At 43.9% G+C, this 27,981-nt stretch overlaps 1 protein-coding gene across 2 annotated transcripts in view; it reads right to left on the bottom strand.

The window, feature by feature from the left end:
* Positions 1-5,630: 5,630 nt before the first annotated feature.
* ARHGEF26 (Rho guanine nucleotide exchange factor 26) overlaps positions 5,631-27,981 on the bottom strand; it is a 122,302-nt gene continuing 99,951 nt past the window's right edge. For both annotated transcript variants that reach the window (XM_080819621.1, XM_080819622.1), the window contains exons 12-15: positions 21,237-21,446; positions 9,907-9,974; positions 8,491-8,595; positions 5,631-7,894 (exon numbers count right to left, since the gene is read on the bottom strand). In XM_080819621.1, coding sequence (XP_080675747.1) covers positions 7,752-7,894; positions 8,491-8,595; positions 9,907-9,974; positions 21,237-21,446 — 526 coding nt within the window. In that variant the 3' untranslated portion in view covers positions 5,631-7,751. The remainder of the gene's footprint in view (positions 7,895-8,490; positions 8,596-9,906; positions 9,975-21,236; positions 21,447-27,981) is intronic.

Raw genomic sequence — 27,981 nt, 5'->3', positions numbered from 1 at the left:
GAATTCTTGTATTGAGTCCTATCATGGTATTGTGGTCTTGTTCCTAAACTGAAGATGACCATTAGGGTCTGTTTGTAAGTGTGTTTTTGTTTGTGTCTGTGTTTTCTTGCCTTTACTCTCCGGTTTAAATTCACAGTAGGCCAAACTGGTCTTGGAAGATAGCATTTAAAGAATCTGTTAAAAAAAAGGAAGGGAGGATTATTAGTTCATTTGTTCCATGTTCCCCAACCAGTATTTAATCTCCATAAGAATGAGGAAATTGTTCCTGAAGGATTACGTAGATGAGCTATTGAAAGAGGTTGAAGCAGTCACTGTCACTCCCAATTTCTGTCTCCTGTACAGCTGATCAGGATGGAAATCTTGATTGAAGGTGCTATTTGTGTTGTTTCTTTTGTTTACAGAATAGCGTATTACTGAGTGGAAAATTTATTCCAGGCCTAAGAACTATGTTTTTTAGCAGTTTTAAGGAGTAAGACGTTAAAAAGAAAAACCTGTTTGCCTTGCCAGTCTTAGTGATACCTAGCCTAGACTAACTCTTAAAAAAAAACTCTGAAGCAGAAACTAAGAGGGGGAAAAAGAAGCCGCTGAATAATCTTTTAGAAAGTGTCTTTGAAAAGTGAGTACATGTATTGCTTCCTCATTCATTAACCTGAGCAAAAGCTCTAGATACATTTATACCTATTACAACAAGTAATTTTCTGTTCTTAATGTAGTTATGAAACAAAGTCCACCCTGAGAGGTAGAGATTATTGAAAAGCTTTAGAAGGAATTTTAGTATCCCCCTTACCCAAAGTAAATCGTAAATTTCTTTCCACTCTTTGCTGAGTTTGTATTTTTTAAGTAATTGTCAGGATCATGTGGTATAATCATATAATATGCTAGTTATTTTTAAATGACATTTTTATTCTGGTTTTTAAACAATATACCCTCATTGTAGAATATTTGGGAATTGAACAAAGAAAAGCATGCTAACCACTGTTATTTTGATGTATTTCCATGCTTTTTTTTAAGCTTCAAGGTATTATTTTATATATAGTAAAATTTGCCAATTTAAGTGTATAATTCAGTGAATTTTGTCAAATGTATAAAGTCCTGTAATTGCTACCATCACAGTCTTGATCTAGAACATTCCCATCACCTGAATTTCCCTTGTTCCCCTTTGCAACCAATCCCCTGCTTCTACTTCTACCCATTGGCAACCATAGATCTGCTTTTTGTCACTTGTTTTGCCTTTTCTAGAATTTCCAATAAATGGAAAATCACATTTAGTCCTTTGTGTCTATTTTCTTTTACTTAACACTTCTGAGGTATTCATGTCGTTGCATGTATCGGTAGTTAGTTGCTTTTTTATCATTTAGTTGTATTGCCTTGTATGGTTATCCAACAGTTTGTTTATTCATTGACTAATTGATGGACCTTTGAGTTATTTTCAGTTTTTTTATTAAATAAAGCTGCTATGAATGTGTGTATATGAGACTGTGTAGATAAAGCTTTTCATTTCTTTTGGGAAGATACCCACGATGAAGATCATTATATCAGGTGGTAAGCGTGTTTAACTTTATAAGAGACTGCCAAACTGATTTCCAGCACACTGGGTGTGCTATATTACATTCCTGCCAGCAATAGAGGAGGGCTTCCGTGTGTTTCAGATCCTTTCCAGGACTTCATACGTCTGGTTGTTAATTTGGTGTTTTTTAATATTGGCCTTCAGTGAGTGTGGAGTCAGATCATTGTGGTTTTAATTTGTATTTATTTCTATAATGATATAAACTAATCTATAGTTTCCTTTTTGTGGGGCAAGTAATTCTGGCCTCATAAAATGAGTTGGGAAGTATTAGTCCTCTTCAAGTCTAGATGAGGTGTATAGAATTGGTGTTAATTCCTTAAATGTTTGGAAGAATTCTGTGAAACCATTTGCACCTGGACATTTCTTTTTCAAAAGTTTTTAGACAAATTCAATCTATTAATTATGGGATTATTTAGAGCTTTGATAGTTTGTGGTTTTCCTTGAATTGGCCCATTTTATTGAAGTTGTTGAATTTAGGAGTCTTGAGTTATTTAAATATCTCATTATCCTTTTAATGTCTAAGGAATCTAATGATAGCCTCTCTTTCATTCTTTTTTCTTTTTTTTTTTTTTATTTATTTGACAGAGACAGCGTATAAGTAGGGGGAACAGCAGGCAGAGGGAAAGAGAAAAGCAAGCTCTCCCCACTGAGCAGGGAGCCCGATGCTGGACTCAATTCCAGGACCCTGGGATCATGACCTGAGCCCGAAGGCAGCTGCTTAACCAACTGAGCCACTGAGGCAGGGCCCGCCTCTCTTTCATTGTTGACACCGGTAATTAGTCTTTTTATTTAGTCTTGCTAAAAGGTGTATCAGTTGTATTCATCTTTTCAAAGATCCCATTTTTTAATTGAGTTACACCCAACCTGGGGCTCAAACCCAGAACCCCAAGACCAAGAATCTCACGTTCCACGCACTGAACCAGCCAGACTCCCCTAGTTGAATTGTTTTCTAATCGTTGAGAGTTGAGTTCTTTATATATTTTGGATGCCAACCTTTATTTGTTTTGCAAGATTTCCTCCTGCTCTGTGGATTATCTTTCATTCTTTTTAATTTTTTTTGTTAATTTTTAGGGTTTTTTTTGTTTTTTGCTTTTTGTTTAAGATTATTTATTTATTTGACAGACAGAGATCACGAGTAGGCAGAGAGGCAGGCAGAGAGAGAGGGGGAAGCAGGCTCCCTGCTGAGCAGAGAGCCCAATGCAGGGCTCGATCCCAGGACCCTGGGATCATGACCTGAGCCGAAGGCAGAGGCTTTAACCCACTGAGCCACCCAGGCAACCCTCATTCTTTTTAATTTTAACAAAGTTCAATTTATCATTTTCTTTTTCTTTCATATACATTGCTTTTGGTGTTGTCAAAAAAGTCATTACCAAACCCAAGGTCACCTAGATTTTGTGTTACCTTCTAGGAGTTTTATAGCTTTATATTTTTACATTTAGGTCTAAGTTTTTAAGTAAGTGGTTATTTATTTTTGTTACTGATTTCTAACCTAAATATAGTCCTAGAAATCTGTGTAATTTCAGTCCTTTAAAATCTGTTGAAACCTGCCTTATGACCCAGGAAATGGTCAAATGTTTTAATATTGTGTGTTTAATATGTTTTAAATTATTGCAATTTCCTGTGTATGCCTATTAAGTTAAATTGTTCAGATCTTCCACACTTTCCTTGATTTTTATCTTATTATACTTTTATGTAGCAAATGAGAGTTTAAGTGTCATATGCTATGATTTTGGATTTATTTCTTCTATTTCTCCCAAATTTTGTTTTGTATCTATTGAGACCATATTCTTGGGAGGAATATATGGAATCGTTATGTCTTGCTGGTTCATCATTACCTAAAGCTCTCTCTATCCCTGGTCATACCTTTTATCTTCAAGACTATTTTGTCAAATATTGACAATAGCTCTGTGTATTGAATATTATGTTCTGCCCAGATCCTCCCTCAGGATTGAAGGACGATTCCCTTAGCTGCTACAAGTGCTGTCACATGATGGCCTTCACCTGTCAGCCCTCTGCAGGAATTGTCCTCAGCTGGAAAGAGCCACTTTACCCAAAGCCATTTCCTCTCCCCGGGGACAGCCTGCATCTGGTGACCAGTCAGAACAGGTTACAAAGGTCCCCTTGCCAATGCTCCTCTCTCCTGTGGAACTCCAGCTGAATCTTTGCATTCTGTCTCTGTTCTACACGCTTCCTTGTGGACACTTCTTCCAGCCTCTCTTCCAGTTTACCAGCTATCTTATCTGTTCAGCCTAGTTCTAGAATTCCTGGTGTTGTTTCGGTTTTTGTTTTGTTTTCCTCTGTTGCTTAGAGTTGTTAATACTGTATTGCATTTTATTTTTTTTAAGGCTTTATTTATTTGACAGACAGAGATTACAAGTAGGCGGAGAGGCAGGCAGTGGGGGTGGGAAGCAGGCTCCCTGCTCAGCAGGGAGCCTGAAGCAGGGCTCGATCCCAGGACCCAGAGATCATGACCTGAGCCAAAGACAGAGGCTTTAACCCACTGAGCCACCCAGGCGCCCTGTACTATATTGCATTTTTAAAGTTTGGCTTTCTCTCTAAAAATGGTAGTAATAATTGTTTGATGTATCTAATGATTTCAATATCTAGTCCCTGTAAGTATCCATTTCTTCTTTATCATGGATGGCTATGTCTCGAAGTGCTTGCTAATTTGCCGAACCTCTTGAGAATTTGTTTTTGGAAATAAGAGAACTAAGATAATGCTAACTTCCTTCACGATAAGGTTTAACTAACTTTTGTCTGGCCCTTAGTGTGCGAGAAGTTCAGGGAGCAAAGCTTGAGGTCCTCCAAGTTCATATCCTCACTCCAAAGTAAGCCCTTTTGGGATTCAGTGAGCACCTGAGGCACTGAGCTCTGCCCTGCAGTATTTTGCACTCATGTCCCCTCAGGCAACTCTGTCTCTGCTGCTTTCTAAAGCCCAGGGAGACTGTAGAGGCAAAGGGGAATGTATCTTGCTAGTTCCAGAGAAGGTACATCTCCTTCCTTTTCCATCACTAACTTGAGTAAAACTCCAACAAAGGCTTTGATTGGTGTTTCCAACCTCATGGCTGTATTTTCATAAATAAAAGATAAAAGGAAACTAAGTATCTAGCATTTTAAGGTTTACAGTAAAGGGCAGAACTTAAAAGATGATCCCCATCATCGCTGTGCCACCCGCCTGGCCCTGTGTCACACCTGTGATTGTGTTACATTGCACAGTAAAGGAATTTTGTGTAACTAAGATCACAAAGCAGTTGATTTTGAATTAAGCGTAAGGGTGATTATCCTGTAGGCCTGATGTAATTACATGAGTTCCTTAAAAGCAGAGTTTTCTCTAGCTGGTAGTATAAGATGAAGTCAGATTCCAAGTGTGAGAATGAGAAAGATTCAACATGCCACGGGTGCCTTGAAGATGAAGGAACCCATGGTGAGGAATATGAACAGGTTCAAGAAGCTGGGAGCATCCCACACCCCTGGCAGCCAACAATGAAGCAGGGACCTTGGTCCCACTACCACACGGAACTGAATTCCGCCAACAAGAAGCAAGCAGCCAGCTAGCACTTTGGTGTCAGCCTTATGAGACCGAAACTCTTAAGCAGAGAACCCACCGTGCCATGTTGGCCTTCTTACCATGGAACTGTGAGATAATAAATGGATGTTGGTTTCAGCCATTAAGTTTGTGGTCATTGTTATGCAGTAAAAGAAAACTAACACAGGACTCAGTCTTTTCTTTGCCTTCCACCAAGATTCACAAGGTGGTGAAATTCACAAGCACAAAGGTTAGATACTAGGTTGCCAAAATGAGTAAGAGCTAGCAGTTAGGGAACCACCAACTACTTAAGATAAGCTATTCTGTTGTGGAAACTAGAAGAAACATCAGGGCCCAGCTCTTAAAAATGCTCCAAGCCTTCTAAGGAAGCTGATGGCAACATGTACCTGACAAGATCAGTGCCCGTTTATGTTAGCTGTAGATAACCTGAGTAGAACTCCTGAGTTGACCAAAAATTTAGCAAATTATATAAATGAATACATACTATAGTGAATTAAAGCACAAAAATACAAAAGAACAAGTATATACAAAATCTTTATAAATTCACTTCACCAAAGTATACAAGCAGTTTCGATTTGTTGGGACAAAAATGAGTGTTTTTGTTCTCCCCAGGTCACTGAATGAAGTCATTGTACAGTTCTGAGAAGTTATTCGTAGAAACTGAACTAGGTTGGAAAATGACAATTCATAGTGGAAATGAAACTGGGTATGTTACACACCCGCTGTATAACAACACTACCCAGTAACAGTACTAACCTGCTTGCTGGATGAGGCTTTGATTTATAAAATGCCTGTATTTCCAAGACTGTTTAACATTTCTACTTATAAATTAATTCATAGGATTCATACAGTTGCTTTTTAGCTTCAAATGGATATTAGCAAAAATAACAAAATGATCCCTTTGCAAGCAAAATATTTGCCTTCTTAAATGCAAACATCACATGAGATTAGAGTACAATTTCTTAACCTCTCCTCTAAAAGGTCTGTGACATGAAAGAGGAGATCTACTCCTTGTTATACCAACCTGGAGAAATCTGCTGTGTCCACTGCTCTTACTTCATTGACTGGTCCAGACCTCAAGGCCCTCAGGGGATTGCCTGTCTCTGACACCCAGAAATGTCTGCATAAGTCAAGGAGACCGATCAAGGGACGAGAAGGCCCCGGGGGCACCGGACAGGCTTAAAGCTGAGCTGGCAGGACAGGGTATGTGAGGCAAGCATACATAGCTCCCACCCTGAGCTTCTGCTTTGCCCACTTTGCTCATGATTCGGGTACCTGGTTGGCGGGCAGTGAGTGGAATGTGTCACAGATCTGAGCTCTTGAATGATGCACCCTTTGCCAGGGTTTATCGCTCTGTAGAAGAAAATGGAATGGAGAGGAACCTAGCTGCCAGTTAAAACCGACTTGCCCCCTCCATCTTCCAAACCCTCATTCCCTCTCTATGAAACGAACTATAAAATCCTCTCTCCTTGCATCAGTGGGAGAGGGAAGAAATGAAGTTCTGCAGACACCCATGGTGGAGAGATCCTCCAAATCCAGCAAGCAAGACCTTTAGTGCATATCAAATGGATTCCCGTTAAGACCAAAATGTAATGTTTCAGTTAGATGCCTGCCGTGTTGGCATCTTGATTCCTTCACGAATCAAGGGTCTAATTTTACCTTGAGATTGTGTTTTGGCCAATTTACCTTGAGGGTAGGGTCTAATTTTACCTTGAGATTGTGTTTTGGCCAACTTCCTGTTTAGAAACAGGAGTAGGAACAGTCGAAACCTTTATTAAAGAAATTATAAAAGGCAAAATTATTAAAGGCAAAGCAGCCTCATGTCAGTTTATCAGCTCATTTGGGAACATTAAAAAAAAAAAAAAAAGTAGGACCCTCTCCTATATTCAGGATTTTTTCACTCATGTGAACCATCTAAATTCTATCTTATTTGAGTAGCCTGAGTAGGGTTTCATTAGGCTCTACTTATCAGAGACCAATACTGGGTAAGATGGATTTAAAAAGAAAATCTCTAAAGTAAGCTTCTCTCCTAATGAGGAAGGAGGCAAAAATTCAAGTGTCAGTTTCCCTTTTCCCGGGAAAAGGTTTAGAAAAACTCAACCGCTCACCTTTTGAGCTCTACCAGTTCCTTGTGAAATGCTCTTAGCATTAGAATCAGATCTAAAATAAAAGAGGTGGAAAAAATATTTACAAAACTGGGCATTCCTTAAACACACAGACTCTTGCTAAGACCGGGAGAACCATACAAAGGAGAGGTTAAAAGGAAGGACAGTAACATTCTTGGCAAAAGAGGAAAAAGAAAACCAGGGTACAGCCTCCAATATCCATTTTCCGGCCAGAACAGGGTGAGCCCAGCCGGAGCTTCAACTTCCTGGCCCCCACAGCGGACTCCACTCTATCTGCGGGCCTCAAGAAGGCTGCATGTGGACAGTGTGCTCACACTGGGACTTGTGAACTCACTGTATCTGGTAGCTGTTCTCCCGAGAGAGCAGAACCACCTGGCAAGCATAAAGGCAAGCGTTTCCATTCTTCTAATGAAACAGGCTGCGTTAAAATGAACAACAAAGCCGGCCCAGAACCAACCAGCCGGCCAGGATGTAGTGCAAATCTCACGCTCGTGGAAAGCCGTCGGGGAGGCTACACGTTGGTTTCCAGTCCTAGCAAGCGTCCCATTCTCTCCACGTTCTTGTCAATTGTAGCCTGACAGGTTATCTCCTTGGCACATTCCATAGGAAACCAGCCCTTCTCTCCATCTCGCAGCCGTTCTCCCTCATACCAGCCTGCGAATGAGAGCAGAGTCCTCATGAAGCGACGGGGGTGTGGGGGAACCGGAACCCTGCCCGGCTCGGGGAGGATGTGAGCGAGCTCAGAGGCGGCAGCTTACCCCGGCTGGTGCGTGACTGAGGACAGAAGGTGAGCAGAGAAGGCAATAGAGGGAAGTGCCTCAAGAAGGAATGAATGACATACCAGAGGTGGACACCACCAGGGGCCCCGAAGGGAGAAGGCTCAAAAGAGCCCAGGAGTTGGGCTGAGCTGAGGAAGGGGACGCTATGCATAGGTGGGGGGAGCAGGAAACTGATTTTTTTTTTTTTTTTTAAGTGAGGAAGGAAGAACCTCTGGAGATGAGCACTTAAGTCACTGGGGGCTAGGAAGGAAGGGCGACCATTCAAGGTTGCTTTTCAATCATACACCATGTGACTGCATTCCTATTCGAAAACATGAAAAGCAATAGTGTTGATAGAGGAAAGGCAGGTGCATATGAGAAAACCAAAGGGATATGGAGTATGAGCGTTAGAAACAAAACAAAAACAAAACTCCTCTGTTCTTTGGCACCCCAAGAGCTGCGTGGGGTGTGCCTGTAAGGACCCCCACTCACCATCGCTGACCCGCTGATAGATGAGAGCCACATCTGCCACCTGCAGGGAGAGTTCATCTGGCTGCTTGGCAGTGAACGATCTAATGATTTCCACCTGGGTCAGTGCTGCGAGGGAAAGGGGGGACACGCTGAGCGGAGGAGAACCAGAACAGGTACAAATCGATACTGCACGTTTACTCAGTCTTTCTGTGCAACTCAAGGCCGGCGCTGGCAGAAACAAGTTAAGCATCTACCAAGCAGAAATTCTGTTCCAGGAACTGTCTTAATTTGGCTAAGAGCCTTAGAACTTTAGAAGCTCTGGATCGTGAGAGGCCTTTTGTGATGCACAAATTCCCTCAAATAGAGCCAGGACAAGCTATACACAAAAGAGGAGATAACACCCATTGTGCATAGGGGAAACTGAGGCCAGACAGATTAACGTGCCAAGGCCATGCAACTGACACCAACATCTGCAGTATACCCGTCCCCCCCCCCACCCCGCTCCCATCCAGGGGGCTCCCCAGCCGATCAGCACAGGAAAGCTGCCAAAGATGTTCAGAAATAAAAGGAGCTCCAAGCAAAAGTTAGACATTTTAGAGTTCCCCCAAAATGCTAAATCGCAACCAAATATTATAACTTTAGTGACTTGGGACTGACTGACTTGAGTTCTTAATTTGTTTTTTATTAATAATAGAAAAGTTTATTCTAGACAACTTTCAAACCAATCACTTTAGTTTTGGCTCTAAGCTTAAAACTATGGTTTTTGAGCACTCCAAGATAACCAGTTTTGCTGCCCTAGTTCTTTTGATTTGACCTTCCAGCTAGAAATACCCAGAGATGCCTAACATCGAAGTTAAGGCACTATTAAGCACAGGACACTGCCCTTTCCTGCATCTGTTCCTACTGCCCTAGAAGAACAAAATGCATTTTTCTTAATGGTATCACTTTAAGAAATAAGGCCAAAAGGGATGGTAAAGTAATTTTCTTTAAGGTTAAAAAATACATTTCAGCTTAGCTTCAGACTGTCGTATGGAGAAGGCTTAAACATTAGACTCTTGTCCATTAACAAGAGCTGAAAATCTAAGAGCTTTACAGGACAAGCAGGGCTTTCAACTAGGGTCTTTAACTTAATCCTGATGAGAACCCCCTATTGTATATAATAATGCAGCTGACTCGCAGGAGATTAAACAAGCTCAGGAAGGTTTTGCAATGATTTGCCACGTTGACATGACAAAGAACTACACCTTGGATTTGAATTCAGATCCGCTGGCTTCCAAAGCAGGGATCACAGGGTTCTGTGATGCAGGGCAACAGGAACTAATGCTTGGACAAGAACCACAGAGCAGGGATTGTGGTGGTGAACCATTAACAACCCAGCGTCCAGCAGGGGGCACAGCCCCTCCACGTTCCAGAGCTGGCTGCCCTCCAGGTACTTACAGGTTCGGTCCAGAGGCTGCTTCCCGCTGCTGTGTCCCAGGGCGGTTATCCAGCGGGCTCGCTCACTCCTAAACAGAGAGGGTATATACAACTGAGAGACTCAAGGTACTGAGACAAAGAAAGCAAAGCCATTCCAGAAAACCGGGAGATTCCCTGGAGAGTTACAGGACTGGCCTTTAGAACAGGGGGTATGAGTTACTTAAGAAAGATAATCCGGGGAATCTAGGCTGAACGCTAGTCATTGCCATTAAAAAGATTCTGAATGAACTTGGCTACTTATTAAGTGGAATTTCTCACAGGACAGTTTAAGATTTAATAAAGAGATGATTACACCAACACATAATCACATAAAGATATTTAGACTACTCCATCTGACTCAACATTTCTAAACAGTAAATTTCATTTTAAAAAATTCTAGTAAGTCAGTCTCCCTCCATTCTCTCTTCCTCCCCCTACACTCAAAGTATTTCAGGAAAGGTGAATCTAGACATATTTAAAGTTCCTCTTATGGCTGAGATTGCCAAACTTGAGCCTTACTGAAATAAACAGGAATTCTTTGAACTTTCTTAGACTGTTCCCAAATGCTTAAAAGGACTTAATGAACAGAGCCAAAAAAAATTTTAAGGAAAAATACAACTGAGACTTTTTAAATATTAATAAGCTATAATTACATGAAACAAAATAATTATTTAACTAAAGGATCAGAAGTCTCAGATAAGCATTATTCCATAATACAGTTATCCCCAGCTTTTGATTTGGGAAGTCAAGTATCAAGATTGCAATTAATTAAATTAGGCGTGCACGCACACACACAGACTTTAAAGTCTCTTAAGAAGCACTGATTAGGGACGCCTGGGTGGCTCAGCCATTAAGCGCCTGCCTTCGGCTCAGGTCATGATACCAGGGTTCTGGGATCGAGCCCCGCATCAGGGCTCCCTGTTCAGAGGGAAGCCTGCTTGTCCCTCTCCCACTCCCCCTGCTTGTGTTCCCTCTCTTGCTATGTCTCTCTCTGTCAAATAAATAAATTAAATATTAAAAAAAAAAAAAAAAGCAGCAGCAGCACTGATCAAACCCATACTATAGGGGCACATGCAGCTCAGGTCATGATCCCAGGGTCCTGGGATCAAATCTGCATCAGGCTCCCTGCTCAGTGGGGACTCTGCTTCTTCCTCTCCCTTTGCCCTCCCCTCATTCTGTGCTCTCTCTCAAAATCTTAAAAAAATAAAATAAAATAAACCCACACTACATGGCAGATGAAGCACTTGACATCCATTATTTCACATCATCCCCCAAAAGGCCACTGAAAGGACGAGAAGGCTGCATGGAGGTCCTGAGGCAAGTGATCCAAACCAAGGTGAGTTTTGACTCTGCACTCTGCCTTCTTAGCAAGGGATGCCTTTATGCCCAGGGCTTGAAAAATGTTTTTTTTCTTCTGCAACAGCCTGTACCTAACGGTGCTTCTTGCTGTTACTCCACCTTCCCTGCCCCTCAGGTATCTTTCCGCCTGGGCGGGACAGACTGCTTGCTTGCCTGAGGCACACGCGGTCCCACACCCTTTCCTCCCTGCCCTTCTTGCTCTCAAGTAGGACCTTCCCCCTGTTTCTACCTATTAAGCTCACTCCTCATCAACAAAGAACATACATAAAACACTGCACTAATCTTCAGTGTATACAGATCCGAGTGGTTTCATAGGTGCACCCAACACCTGTCCCTTCCCCATCAATAACCGCCCTCAGAGGGAACCACCACCACAGACTAGCTGCACCTGTCTTATGCTTTATGAAAATGGAATCCTACAGCACGTCCACTTTTGTTCAGCACATCCACTCCATTCTGAAAACGCAAGCCTCACCTCCTCCAGGTGGCCTCCTCAGATGAAGAAGCCCACACCTCCATCCTCAACCAGTCTGTCGGTCCTGCCCCGTCTCTCCCCTGCACAGCCCTATCCCACGGCCAGCCAGCCGTAAGCCTCGTGAAGGCAGGCATCTTGTCTGTTCAGTCCACTGCCTCATCTCCAGAACACTGTCCAGCACATAACGAGGCCTGTAAACAGCTGTTAACCTAAGGAATCAGTCAGTCATCCCGCACCGGCCCCCACGGCCTCACTCATCTGTTTCTCCTCTAGGCCATCAGCCTCAGAAGGGCAGGAACTGGGTCTCGTTCTAAATCATTATGGAGGACTTATGTGCCAGCAACGGTACTGTTTTGTATTTTGCAAGTCTCATCGAATTTCATCTTTACAACAACCGTGGAAATTAAATAGCAACATCATTATTTCCAATCATGTTGTTTCGAGGACGAAGCTGGTCTGGAAGGTTAAGAAGCCCTTGTTCCCGGAGACAAGGCTAAGAGGTAGAGTCAGCATATAAGCCAGGGAGTCCGGGGCCTAAAAGGCGGTGCTCCCTAGCAGGTGCTCACAAAACGCTGAAGGAAGTCAGGGAGGGTGGGAACGGCAGTGTGCTGACAGACAGACTCAGGTAAGAAACTGAGGCTGGGCCCCCCAGTCACACCGGGGCGTCAAGGAGTAAGTGATATGCGCAGTTTATAGAGACACTGATGGTGCCGCTTGCTTTTCAAAACCCTACTACAGGCCACAAAGGGCTTCAGGGCGGTTTTATGAAGAACAATTACTTTATAAAGCACAACCTCCTTTAAAATGATCCCATGCAAACACTTCCATCTTTGATACCATCTCTTCGTCGGAAAAGATCTATTTTTATACTCGGGCTCATGTGGAACTTCCAAAGCACAAACGCAACTGAAAACGAAGTACTACTTGCCAGATGTAAGACCTGTTCACCAAGAGAAACGAAAGGTGACCATGCGCATCCCTGTGCGCCACAGCCGACCATGTCGGCCTCCTCTTGGCCTCCCACCTCTGCGTGGCCCTGACTCCCATCTGCGGCCCTTCGAGTCCCGCCCTGGGCACAGCCCGCCTCTGGCATCCGGTGACCCGTTTCAGGGACAGCCTGACCCTGCAGCCAGTTTCCAGAAGTCCAGATGAAACCTCTCACTCCCGTGGCATGCTGCCTGGATGCTAATGGCCTCCCTTTGACACCGCGGCCCCTCACAGAGCCTCGAGAGGACAGAACAAGACACTCCTTGTTGCCCTCGCTGAAAGGAGCCGCTTCTTGAAATGGCTTCAATGGAGCCGGTCCCCCACCCCACCCCCCCAAATGCCGTCAAAACCGCACAACTTCCCCCCGGGGCCTCCAAGAGCCCTGCCAAGGAGCTCCTTCCCACTAGGAAGCAGAAAGCACTGCATCCCTGAAGCAGGGAGGAGACTCCCTCAACAGAGGAGGGAATTCTAAGAACAAGAGAACCCAGGGCACAGACAGACCCATTATTAAACTGAGTTACAAAGTGTGGGGCTCGGTCGAAGATGCTCTTTTCTCCGGGGACGGGAGGAAACAATCCATGTCAATTCACAGCCCGCCCCACCCTCTGTTCATAGACTTTTCCCTTTGCCCAAATAAAGTGAGAGAATGAGGAGCACTGCATTCGTGTGGACCTGGGCACATCACCTCCAAGACGCCTGGCCACCGCTTCCGTGGACCACCAACCGCCGAGCACCTCTGGCCTCTGCACGAGTCCTGTGTCAGGACGGACTTTCAAAGTGAATAAAACAGGGTCTCTTGCTCTCTGCAGCCCCCAGCGTGAAGGAGCAGAGAGGGAAGAAAACAAACACACAGAATCCAACACAGTGTGCAACGGGCTATGTGGGGTAGAACATTCTGCTTAAGGCACTTGACACCCACAGAGAGAGAAGATCGAGTGAGAAGAGACATCGGACATAAGTATCTGCATGTGAGGCCTCTCCTAAGACCCAAGTTCTCCACGCGCGGCATACCATCAGGCACCCCCGGCTCGCTCCACAGGAGCCAACTGCGGTCACAACGTAGGCTTAAACTTCACTGCACAAAAGTCAAAGACATGGGGCGCCTGGGTGGCTCAGTGAGTTAAGCCTCTGCCTTCGACCCAGGTCATGATCTCAGGGTCCTGGGATGGAGCCCCGAATGGGGCTCTCTGCTCAGTGGGGAGCCTGCTTCCCGCTCTTTCTGCCTGCCTCTCTGCCTACCTGTTTTCTCTCTTTCTCTCTGTCAAATAAATAAATAAAATCTTAAAAAAAAAAAAAGTCAAAGACACAAAGCTGGACTTCTCACGGATTACCAGGAATCTGCTAGAAAACAGATGTGTACCAAGAGCACGGAGACTGGGCTCTGAAACAAAGACACAGGGCCACAGACAGACTGGGGACTGAAGAGCGTGGGGCATGTCCATGGAGGACTTCACCGAAGTGAGCTTTAACCAGCAGCTGGGGGATAGCGGCTTTTTTTTTTTTTTTAATATTTTATTTATTTATTTGAGAGAGAGCAAAAGCAATCACAGAGGAGAGGGATGGCGGAGGGAGAGGGTGAAGGGAAAAGCAGACTTGTCACTAAGCAGGGAGCCCAAGACAGGACGTGTTCCCGGGACCCTGGGATCATGACCCAGACTGAAGGCAGACACTTAACTGAGCCACCCGGGCGCCCCAGGTGGCGGCTCTGTACCCTCCCTTGCAGCATCTTCCAGTGGTAGCCGGCCAAGTACTTTCTGTGTTCCTTCCCACAGTCTACAAATTTACCTACACTTCCTTTTCAAACTCCTGTACCCATGACCTTTGGGCAAAAGTCCTTCAAGCCTCTGTGAAGGGTGAGGATTGTGAGGACGGTGGTGGTTTTGTTCATTCTCCAACACGTTCAGTTCAACCAGATGACTTCAATGGACGGCTCCATGAAAGAAAGCCCAAAGGGTCAAAGGTCTTCGTGATGCTGTACAACAGAATTTAACAAAGCCGAACACACGCTCAACTCACCGAATTTTAAAAATCGAACCAAAGCAAAATAATTCCCGACGCCCATAACAAGAGTTCTAAAATTTAGATTTTATGACGTGTTACATAATTAAAGCCACTATTTCTTGTGTGTCATAGCAAACAGCTGACGAGACAAGAGTCGGGCCTGGAACCCTGGAATAACCGAAAGTGGGTCAATTCTCTTTTTGCTCCATGATAAAAGACCCACACCCTCGCCTGCCCTCCTGTTTCCTCGGGGTTGGCGATGAGTGTCACAAAAGACCAAGTACTCTGAGGGGCACTGTAGGATGGAAGAGATCAGGCTTGGATGTGGATTCCAGATGCATTGGGGAGGGGGATATTACAGCCTGTTAATAAACACATTTTTCCCATATAAATGATCCTCTCTTGTGGATTTTTGTTAGAGGATGAAGGGTAAGAGTATGTCAGACATACTTTACAATTTTTTTCCATCCCATTTACTTCCTGTTGTTAATTAAATCATTAACAGAGGCAGGAAGGCCACAACAGACTCCGAGCAAACAATGCCCCTTTATCAGGAGGCCCGGGAACTGGCTGTCTGGATGGTTGACAGGACCCACCACATCCGCGAGGCTTCTAGTTCTTCCAGTGAGAGAGAGATTTTGCAAGCAATCTCAATTTTGATTATGGTTTGAGGTGATTATATCCTATAGTTAAACATAAAGGGTAAAGAAAATGTGCGTTCATCCCTGAACATGCCTGGATGTCTCGCCACCGCACACACTGGGCCCAAATGCCACACAAATTCCACCATAAACCCAGGAAGCCGGGGACGCCACTTAGCTGCTGCCCCTCGGCCGTGCCAGCTGCAGCTGTCCCTGCTTCGTCTTCATGAAGGCAGACAAAGGGGACTGTCCGGCTCCCACATTCCTCTAGAAAGGCCCAGAGGGATAAGAATGACAGCGGTAAAACATTCGTCCGTTGTCCTTTTATAAAGGATATGCTTTTATACTTTTCACAGACTGCTGTCTCGTGAACAACGTGATTTAAGATCCTTCACGGGCAGACAGAGAGAACCCAGTATACGTGGTTTAAATGTACATCCTACAGAAATGTTAACCACAGCCTTCGTAGCAAATGTGGAAAAACAAGTGGAATTTAGAGAAAATTTGCTCCGGCAGCACAAAAGGGACAGTGACCATCCAGACAGACGGTGACAGGGAAGCATGATTTCCCTCCAAGAGGCCACAATTCCACCTTGTCTAGCAATTCCAAAAATATGTACTGGGAACCTGCTATGTACAAAGTGAGAAAAAGACACAGCTGAGCATAGGGATTAGTCATAAAACCATGCACAACTAACTGGAGAGCGGGGGGATGGTTAGGGGGCCATTACAGGGTGGTTCAAAAGGTAAGCAATACAGGGGCATCTGGGTGGCTTAGTCGATTCAGTCGATTCCGACTCTTGATTTCAGCTCAAGTCATGGTCTCAGGGTTGTGGGATGGAGCCTCGTGTCAGGCTCCCCGCTCGTCAGGGAGTCTGCTAGAGATTCTCTCTTTCCCTCTCCTTCTACGCACCCCCCCATACCGCTCACCTGCTCACTCTTGCTCACTCGCTCTCTCCTATAAATAAATCTTTAAAAAAACAAGATAAGTGATACATGGGTTGTCCTCAGAAGGAGGCAGTGGCATGGAAACGAAGAGAGATGCAATGGACTTTTTGTTCAGGAAGAATTGGCAGATGACAGATATATGCAGACCTGGAGCATCACAAATGACACCAAGTCTCCAGACTGGATAAATGTGAAACGGTGCCAATAGTTCGAATTACAGAAATGTGCATTTGGGGAAAGCGCTGGGTAGCTGACTGGTCCAGGCAGGCTGCATTTCAGATGGGAAAGCAGAGAGGAATGGCTAGAAATAGAAGGAAATCTCCCCCTGCTTGTGCAACTCTCAAATAAATAAAGTATTTTTAAAAAAAGAAATGGAAAGAAAGCTAAGAGAGCACAGGTAACAGATGAAAAAAACATCAAAAAGGGGGTCTGGGTGAGAGAGCGGAGCAGTCAAAAGAATGAAATGAGACAAAAGGGAGAGGAAGACGGCCGGCTGGGGTCACCAGCAGCTGCTGCTCTACTCTCCACGGAAGGGCCTCGACAGGGCAGGAGAGAAGCCACACCAAAGACCGTGAAGGAGCAATTGAGCATACCGTGTTAGCTCCTCAAGCCTAAAATCCAAGGCACCATTGATTCCTCTCTTTCCTGCATGGCCACCCCACCTCATCCAACCCCCACCACCCCGCCCAAAACCATGTTTCTATCTCCTCTCTCAGACCCCGGCCCAGGACACATCCAGGACCCCCCTTGACTACTGCAACAGGACCCTGTTTTGTTTTGCTTTTTAAGATTTTATTTATGTATTTGACACACAGGGAGGGAGAGAGAGAGACAGAGAGGTGTACAAGCAGGGAGAAGGGCAGGCAGGGGAGAAGCAGGCTCCCCACTGAGCAAGGAGCCTGATGCAGGGCTCGATCCCAGGACCCTGGGATCATGACCTGAGCCAAAGGTAAATGCTTAACCGACTGAGCCACCCAGGTGCCCCAACAGGACCTTATTTGCTCTCTCTGCTGAAACTTCTGCCTTCGTTCCAGTCTTCCCCGGGGAACACTCTGCGATAGCTTACGAAACTCTAGATGATGCTTCTCAAAATGTGTGTGGTGAAGAACCAGTCCTCACCACCCCACCCCATCCACTGTGGACCAAGTGTTCTTTGAAATACAACAAAAGTGAGTTACTGTTAATCACATGCCTTGAGGCTGCCAACATGTCAAAATGCTGTAAGTTCTTAACCGCTTCCCTCGGGCCCAGGCGGAGACGGTGTGAGGACTGACCGCCCACCCACCACATGGGAATTCCAATGCTCTGGCCTCTGGTGGCCTCTTGACCACCACTCTCCCCCTCCTTTATTCTGACCTTGCCTCCTTCACCCTGTTTGAGCCACTTTTGACAACATCAGACTCGTTTCCCTAGACGTTGTGCACCTGCTGTTGCCTTCGCCTGGATCATTCCGGCCCTGCATTTTCCCATGTGTTGACTCCTCATCACTCAGGGCTTGGTCCAAATGTCACCTCAGAGACGTCTTCCTGCACCATCTATTCCGGATTTTATTACCAAATATTTCAAACAATGGGAGGCCTTAAATTGCCCAGCTGGGTTTCCACAAATATTTTTCCTTTGTAGAGTCTATGAACCGAAGGACACAATCCACGTTTTAGTAGTTTTCCCCATTTCATAGCAACTGGCTTCCTGGAGTTTCCCTTTCCAGATGTCCAACAGGGCCAAATGGCAAGGAAGGGGTGAGCAGTCTACCGAATGGAGGCTTAGTAAGATAATTAAAACTTGTAACCAGAAAGAACACTAGATTCGGGAGGGTCAGGGCCTGGTCCCAGCTTTGACTTTAAGCAAATCACGTCACCTTCGTCTCATTTTACATCTGGGAGAGGAAAGGAGGGAAATGGAGCACAGACTAATCATTAGGGTCACCACTGATTTTACTACCTAAGTAAGACACTTTTGGGAGTCAAAGAGGGCGCTGTTTTTAATTCTGCCAACACAACACACACAATACTGATCCTGGGGAAACCAAGACGGATGTCGCCTTACTTTGGCTCTCAAGTTCCCCCCTTCTCTAGAAACATCTACAGGCATTCACCTTCCTCAGTTCCAGGGCTGGCTCCATCTGGCACATCCTAGGTGCTCTATAAGTGCTCACCCCATTTCCTTTTTGGGGGCCCTCCTACATGCTTTATGTAGTCCAAGCTACTGGTCTGTTCTACAATTTCACCATCTTGTAAAGACTGGACCGTCCTTGTGTCAAACAGCGATGCCCCTCCTACTGACAACAGTTTTTCCAAGAAGGTAAATATTTAGGTATGAACCTCCTCCTTTTTCAAACCAAAGAATAAGTCGTCAAAGGACCTACGTGACTAGTCTCATGTTGTACAATTATTAAAAGGCTAGAATGGGGTGAAAACCTTGTTTTCCAAACCAGTTTGCTAACAGACCATTATTAACCACATATAACATAAAAGAGAGGAAACTTAAAACACACATATTCACGTATACATTTTGCAAATCTCAGAAGCAAACAGAGCAGTCAATACAGACCAAAACTCTGGTTGCCCGAAGCCAGGTAAGCCCAGGGCTGACCTACACTTCTCCAAACACTGCATTTAACAATTTGCTAGCAGTCAGTTGTTTTTTCTAAGGAAAGTACATCTTGGCTGTAATAGATTTTCCTTCAGGACCAATGCTATTTTATGCTTTGGGTGCTTCAAAGGGTCCATTTATTTACTTCTTAACCAAAACTGAGTTGGTGTTGGATGGGAAGGCAGCGGGGGAGTCGCTCCTGTGTGCAAGGAGACTTCTGCCTCTCTAGGCCTTCCAGAATGTTCTTTCACCATTCATCAAAGAATTACACATCTGAGTCAGACCCATGGCTCATACCATTTATGGGTGACATGAATCAATATTCTGAGAACATTTCTGATTAAGGAAATGAATATCCATTCAGCCCATGGCAAGATCAAACAGCAAGGGGGTTGAACAAATGCTACAGAACGTCCCAGGAGAGGATCTAGCCTTGGTATACAAAGAACTGGACATGTCAGTTTACGTCCTACTCTTCTGGAATAATCTCAAAACAAGTGGTGGAGGTCACACAAATTCGGAAAGAGACCTGAATAAAGAAGAACCCTTATAAACAGAGAGAAAAGGAAAACACAAAGCAAAACCAGCAACACTTTCACCATTACAAACAAAAACTGACAAGTGAAAATCTGTTTCTGAGATGTCTCTAGAATGTCTCGACTATCACTCATCTCCAAAGCCTTTAAGACTTTTCATCCTCAAAGTCATATAAGGGGGCGCCTGGGTGGCTCAGTTGGTTCAGCGTCCAACTCTTGATCTCTGCTCAGGTTTTGGTTTCAGGGTCCTGAGTTCAAGCCCTACATTGGACTCCATTCTGGGCATGCAGCCTACTTTAAAAAAAAAAAAGAAGTCCTATAAGATCCAAAGCTCAGACATACAAAATTCTCTTTTTAAGAGAGGCTTCCCCAAACAGAGGAAGGCTATATCTGTCTTCACTCGAGAGGGGTTTAATCACTTTCCGAGTTAGGAGATGCTTTCCTGAGCCCGGGTCTTGGATATGTCTCCTGCTGGTCACCTGTACAGACCAGCTAGCACCATACTCCCCCAGAGGAGCAAACACGCCTGGAACGTGGCTGTGCTCTCTAGCAATTTCAGGGAAGAGCTCTAGGACCCCAGAAAAAGGCATTTCTCTGTTTTATAAACAACACAAAGGAAGAAGCTTCTTTTCTTATTCCCTGTGCTAACTCTCAAGTTCATTTGGAAAACTCCACTTGGGCCATTTTCAAACCTCAAATAGATTTTACAACAACCCGTACCTCTTGGTCTTCTTTAGCCTTTGAGAAGTTACTTTAAAGGATCATTGAAAACATCTTAGTTGAATGCTTGATAATTTTAATCTTTCTCAGATGTCTCTCTTTAACGATCTGAGAACCACTGTTAAAATACTCTTAAGAAGGAGAGATACCATCCTGGGTTAATTTTCACTGAGCTTTTGTTACAGTCTTAGGGTTGTTATTCACCAGCTGTCGGTGCACTTTAATCGCACCACGTGGGAATCCTGGCCGACTCGGGTGGGAGGGACGTGGAGGATCCCTGAGGACAAAGAGTGAGGGACCTCCCCGCCTCTTCCTCTACCGCTCCACCCAATAGAACACCTGCCTGTGATGACTGTTTCAAGAGGATGTTTCCAGCTTCCAAACAAATAAATAGGTCGAGGACCTCTAGATGGACCACATCACAGGGAGCGGACTCAGAGATGAAGCCCTCTTGCCTTCGTCTGGTGTGAGGCTGGCTAACCCCTCAGCCACCGGTGCACCGGCAGCCACAAAGAGCAGGACTGTTTATTTAATTTAGCCTCTGCATCAACTCTGATGGGAAAGTGGATTCATTAATGTTTTCCCAAATGGAGTATCTCTTTGGATAGAAATCATGGGGTATTTGTTGTCTGGTTGACGGTAACTGAGTGCAAAATGGCCTCAGGTCCCTTATCTAGGAAAACTTATGGCCGAGACTCAAACTACCAGATGTCACCTAACCCAAGGCTCATGGGTCCTATCTTTATCAATGATTAAAATAAAGGGATTTTTAAACCACTCTCTAAATATAAAAGCACACCTAAAGCACAATGCATCCATTAGGATTCATGAAGGTGAAAATAATCATGTTCATCTCTCGAGACGTTGAGGGGATCACAGTGAAAAGATGAGCTTGATGAAGCCTCCAGACCCAGTGCTTGGTGCCTAACATGTAGTGAGCAAAAAATATACAGTAGCTACTTTTGACTGTTTTTAGGGAGTCTTAGACCAGGGCGTGGAAGCAGGGAAGACAGGGAGCAGACATGCTGCAACCCTGTCCCCGCACACACTTACTGCGTCTCAGCCCCGAGCAGCATCTCCACTTTCTCACTCGCATGGTTACTAAGGATGGTCAGAGTGAAGAGGTGGTTGGCAGAGCTCTGTCTCGAATAAAGCATTGTGGAACTGTTCTTCCCTGGAGACGAATTCAGCTCTTCGTTGTCACAAGATTCCACCAGTAGCTGATCTCTTAAGGAATAATCATTGACGTTGTAACTTTCTTCACTGTGAGGAAAAGGGAAAAGAACATGTCAACAATTCAGCGGATAGGACTGTGACACGGTCAGTTTTCATGTGGCCTTTGGGGAGAAGGTGTTGGGGAAGAAGGAAGGATAAGGAGAGAATGATTTATTTTAAAACGTGAGCTGGAATCTGAATTATATATATATATATATATACACAATGATTATGAATCAATATACACTTCCCAAATTAAACCCGTTAATTACTATTTCTCTGTATTATGCGAAATTCTATCTCAGGTTTAAAAAGCAATAGTAAACATGCCCTTCAATGGACGAATGGATAAGGAAGATGTGGTCCATATACACTATGGAGTATTATGCCTCCATCAGAAAGGATGAATACCCAACTCTTGTATCAGCATGGACAGGACTGGAAGAGATTATGCTGAGTGAAATAAGTCAAGCAGAGAGAGTCAATTATCATATGGTTTCACTTACTTGTGGAGCATAACAAATAACATGGAGGACATGGGGAGATGGAGAGGAGAAGTGAGTTGGGGGAAATCGGAGGGGGAGATGAACCATGAGAGACTGTGGACTCTGAGAAACAAACTGAGGGTTTTAGAGGGGAGGGGAGCGGGGGGTTAGGAGAGCCTGGTAGTGGGTATTAAGGAAGGAACACTGGGTGTTATATGTAAACAATGAATCTTAGAACACTACATCAAAAACTAATGAGGTACTGCATGATAACTAACATAACACAATAAAAAATAATAATTGTAAACGCTCTAGCTTTCATCTTACATTATCCTGGAACTGTTGTCACAAGTGAGACACACACGCATCGCGGTAATGCTCAGACAGGTATGCTTCCCCAGTCTTCCCTCTGTCCACAGAATAAAGAGGGACTCCCAAACCTACCACGCTCTGGGTGACAAGGGCTCACTCCCAGCCCTGTACTAGGCACAGGACAGAAGGAGAATGTCAGAGGTCTGCCTAAGCTGTCCTTCTCTCCCAACATACAGCCTCACCACCTGCTTCAGAAACCATCAGCATTGATTTCTCTATCCCCGCTTTTGCCCAAGATCCCCAGTAGTCCTCACTCCCCTGGACTCTCATTCCCATAGCACTGTGAACACGCCTGGTCTGGCCCCACCCTCCCTGAGCTCCTCAGCTGGTTTCTGAACCCCTTCTACTGGGTCCTCGGGAAATGGGACCTCACAAAAGGAATCCAGCAAGATCTTAACAAATCTTCAGCCTTGTCCTTGAACCCTCCCTTTCTGGCCTTAAGAGAAATTTGGCTGTCCCTGGAAAATGTGGCCTCCCCTGAAGGTTCTCTGCCAGCTTGCTTCTTGTTGCTGCTGCCAGAAAATGATCACTTCCCCTTCCCAAAAAGTCTTTAGCTTGGAAGCTCATGCTGTCTGGCTCTGCCTCATAATCAAAGTCAGGGACAGACTCCTTATGAGTCATCGCCCCTTATGAGTTTAGTTGCTGGCTATGTCTCCCCAACATGACTTTCTTGAGTTTCCATGGAGGGGAGCCTTCCATTACTCTGGCTTCTCCGTTCCTTGACTTCCTCTTCGCCAACCATCTTATCCTCTCTCCTTCAGCTACCTCCCCCCATTGTCATACCTTAGACCTTGTCATTGCCATCAACTGCAACATCTCCGTAATCCCAGTGTCAATCACCCTCTTCAACCATCATCTCTCCAACTCCCTTCTTTCTTCTAATCCTCAACCCAAGTGATTCTTTAGCCCTCTGACTCTACCACCTTTCCCCTGTCCTTAAACCCTTCACGCCCTCTCATTTGTGCTTATTAAATTACCTAGCTTGGACCTCTTGTAGTTATAGGATGTGGTTATAATCACTCCGTGCAAACACGCTCACCTCCTTGGCAAATCCCAACCCTGGATAGATCCAACTCTCCCTCTACTCTGCCTGCATGTGTACCCTTGCAGCTGAATGCAGGAGAGCTCTAGAAATAACTGCTGAATAAGTGGATGATTATGTAATGTATCCTAATATATCCTAGGAACAAAACTGACTATTTACCTTATTTAAAAATAATTGCAAATGTATGAACTCAGAAGAACTGAGAGAAAAGGAAACCCCTTGCGCCTAATCAACTACACCAGGAATTTCAGGATAGGCCACTTTGCTCAAGATTTCTGAGAATTTCTCTCATTCAATGGTGGACATCTGCCTGTCAACCCCTTCCTTGTAACTCTCCTTAGACAACTTTATATAAAATCTTTTCCAAAATTTAGTTTGATAGACACCCCCCCTCAAAAAAAACAGCAAACAGTTATCCATAAAAGCAAAATACTACCTTCTGATCAAGTCTAACTTGTTGCTAGGGCAATCACCTGTATTAACTGAGAGTTCCCATGGCAAGATCATTTCCAAAGCTCTCCTGAAACTGCCTACAGACCAAAATGGCCATAGTCAGGATATATAAAATAGTTCTCACATCAAAATAAAGTTTATCAAAGTTCGTATGATTTTTATAAAAAGAGAAAGCAGGATACTACACTTTACAAACAAATAAGGATATATATATATATATATATATATATATATATATATATATATTTTTTTTTTTTTTTTTTTTGGAGTGAGAGAGCACGAGCGTGGCAAGGGGCAGAGGAAAACTCTCAGGCAGGCTCCCCACTGAGGTCAGAGTCTGACGTGGACTCGATCCCACAACCCTGAGATCATGACCTGAGCTGAAATCAGGAGTTGGTTGCTTAACTGACTGAGCCACCCAGGCTCTCCAGGTTCTATTTTTAACAGGCCATTTTACCAGAATCAAAGCAGTCAATTTTTGGCAATGCAGGGAAAGTTTATAATGTTGTCTAGATACCTCAAACATCGACTTAACAGCTCAGGACTCAGGATAAACACCAAACCACAAAACATAAAAGCAAAAAAACTAAAACAAAATCTCAACATCAAAAACAAGAGAAAGGATGAGATGAATGAGGGCTTCTTTGTTACCGTGCTTTCTGCTCCTCTTAATCTTCTGGTCCAACTCACAAGGTAAACAAGATGGCCTGTTAGGCAAAGACACCCCTCTCCAGTTAAAAATAATCCTGTTTGCTCAGAGAAATCCAAGCATCCTAACGTGTGTGCATGGGTATTCAGGTAGTGCCCTAAACAATGACACTGCACAGATATTTTCCCTATTTCCAAAGAAATAAAAGGCAAAGGAACCACCAATCAAGATGACTCAAGTTCCAACCGTCGTCAGAATAACACGGTCCCACCTATGCGGCAGTCCCCACCAGAATCCAAGACCAAGAGGCCACAGGAAGGCCATGTAAACAGGCATGAATAAACTAGTCAGTCTTTCTTCTCCTTTTGATTTTCTGAGTTCCTCTTTTCCCCCAGTGTTTATATAAATACAAACAATATCCGCTAGTGTGTTTCATTAATGCCTGAATCTTTCTTCTGGGGGCAATTAAGGCCAGAAAAAGTAGAAAAATTAAGAGTGGGTTTTTTTTTTTTTTTTATTGTTCTCTTAAGCAATGACAATCACAATAGCATTAAGAGCTGAGGTGACTGTGTGACCCCGTTTCTGCCTGTTGTCCCAGGAAGATGAACTGTGGCCAATTTATAGCTCTGTGAGGTACCCGCTTCTGTGCATCTGCACATCTGTGTCATTGATTATGACCGAACAGGGAACCTGCCCCACTGTTTGGACTTCTGCATCCAAACAGGACACAGGAAACACGTCTTTGTGGTGGTGGTTGTTTGTTTGTTTTTTTTTTAACGGATTCAACAGCAATTATCCAATATCATTATTTCTTTTAGACATGTAAACGTGTTCATTACACAATAAATAACATTTACAACTTCTTCACTTTTTAAATAGACTTATATTAGGGAAAAAAACCCTTCATTTCATTTAACAGTAGTGAAATAAACTGATTATTTATGCTCACCGTCTACTGTTCAAACCCAACAGGACAAAAACTGAAAAGCAACTCCATCTTGCTAGCACGTCCGTCCTCTCCCACACATCCAGGCTCACACACTCAACCTCCTAAAAGCTCAAAATAACCATATTTTCTCCTCTCAGGATCTGCTAAATACTGGATGAAATTCATTCTGCTCATGTCAGTCAGCACCTTACTTGCTCATGCTGCTACCAAAAGGATAACTCTGGGTTAAAATATGTGCCTCAGAGGGAGGGAGAGGGGCGAATCCACAGGCAGAGGCAGCGACTTACAAACTATTGCCCCACTCGGCTTCCTCCCCCACGTCCAGGATAACACAGCCTCAGCGGGGCTGGGAAAGACACCCCTTTCCGGAGGGAAGTTGATGCTAATCAGACTTCCCCGTGTTTGTCTCTATCATTTAGCAAACATATGGTTTACATAGTCTCTGAAACAATTTAGACCATGTAATTAGGAAGTTAAATTGCTCAGAAAAAGGCAAATGGAAAAACCACCTTTCCTTGCATGGAGAAGTTTATACGTGGACTTCCTCCGATTGTCTGATAGGAGCTGCAAGTTCGCCAGCTGCGCATGGAGGCCGTCTGCTCTGCAAGGGCAGCAGCCCCTATCAGGTGCAGCAATCAAATCTATAGAAGTCTCTAGCTCTGTGGTGTAAACAATGATCTGATTCCCTGTTGAAACCTACCTAAAGTTCTAGTAACCTCTGCTGAGATTCTTGTCTTTTTTTTTTTTTTTTTTTTTTGAACCGAGACAGAGAACGATCTGTAGACAACAGGATGTGGTGGTAAACACATACCTCAACTCTTCTCCCTCAGGAAGGCATTCTTTGGTTAGGCACCCCAGACAGTATGTGGTCCTACTCTACGCTACCACGCACCGCGTGGGTTAGAACACCATATACCTTACTGTGAATACTGACTTTCTTAAAAAGATTATTATGGATCACTTTGAACTTTCTCTCCCATCAATTTCTCTAAAGGGTGGAATTTTTCATAATGGGCCGATATTCATTACTTTTCCATCAGGACAGCACGTGACAACAGCGGACGACATGCCCTCATTTTTAAAACACAAGCACATATATCCACTTGCGTTAGCGAGTGTAGGATGCCAGACACCAACCTCAGTGTGGGACTTGCTCTGGGGAGGAGGAGGAGGACGGAGATGGGATGGAGACACTGTAAATGTATCAGTAATATTACCTCAGGTTTTTTTGTTCAGAGAGGAGTGCTCTGACAACAATATGGCAAGAAGTATTGTTTCAATCTAGATGATAGCTACGTCAGCGTTTGATAATTTTCTGTACATCTGAAATACTTTATAAGCCCAGCTTATAAACAAAAACTTAATAATAAATGCATGACATATTAATAAATTATAATAAAATAAGTAATAAATACTAACAAATAATTATATATTATATAATATATTAATAATAAATAATAAAATAAATGAATGTGTGAGGGTACGGTTGAAGTGACTATTGCATGATGGAATTTTTTTTTGCCCTACAGACAACTGATTATTGGCAGATGACATCACTGCCTAAAAAGATACTGCAAAATGAGAGTGAATTCAACAAAGTGGTTGGGTTAAGGAAAAAAAAAAAAGGTTTTCTGTGTATGAATGACAGTCAGTTAGAAAATGTAATAGAAGTCATCTTATTTATAATAGCCACAAGACCCATAAAATGTTTGGGATTAAACCTAACAGGTTTCTGCTATATGAAAACAGCCTCCAGATACTTCAGAAGAAGGCCCAAATGGATAGGAAAGTTTGATATTATAGAGGCATCAATTCTTCCTAAATCAAAATATAATTTTATTACAATCCCAATGAAGTACACACAGTGTTTTGGGGTGAAGCAGGGGAATAGTGAAGCTGATTCTAAACCATACAAAAAATAAACATGTAAGCCCAGTCAGAAAGATTATGAAAAAGAATGAGAGTGATCCAGCCTTGGGACACATTGAAAGCATATTGTAAAACTACAGTAATTCAAAGACTGGGCCTGGGCCAGTAGTTGACAGATGGATTAGTGAGACAGAACAGTGGGTTCACAAATTGACCCAAACACATTTGGGGATTTAGGACATAGTATAGGTGACATTTCAGATCTATGGGGAATTAACAGGTTAGTCACCAAATAATACTGGAACATCTGAAAAATAAAAAAAGTTTGGATCCCCATCTCATTCAGTAGCCAGGATATTTCCTTGGACCCAAGCTCAGGGCACATTAAGAGTCACAAGGAAGAGGGGGTGACAGAGCACAGACCCGGTCCTGGGCACTGACCCATCAGGGCCGGCCTTTTGCCTGGGGGAGGTGCTTTTAAACATGCAAATGCCTTCGGGAAAGTTTCCATCTTAAACCTTATTAACAAACATTTTACTTTAAGTACATAATAAGGATGACCAGGAACGGGAATTAGGCTAGTTGACCAAGATGGAGCCAGACCTTGGAAAGGAAAGATGTGGTGGGGGATGTGGAGGGAAGGGTTGGATTGTGAAGGCTCGCTTTCCCACAACACTGCTCCCCAGCCCTAACTGTGAGTCGTCTCACATTTGACCATGGTGTTGTTCTGGAATTTTCTTTTATAGCTAAAATCTGACAGG

Source organism: Martes martes (assembly GCF_963455335.1).
Source record: "Martes martes genome assembly, chromosome: 1".
In the NCBI taxonomy this organism is placed as follows: Eukaryota; Metazoa; Chordata; class Mammalia; order Carnivora; family Mustelidae; genus Martes; species Martes martes.
Note: the sequence above shows the minus strand (reverse complement) of the source record. Positions and strands in the feature narration are given on the sequence as shown.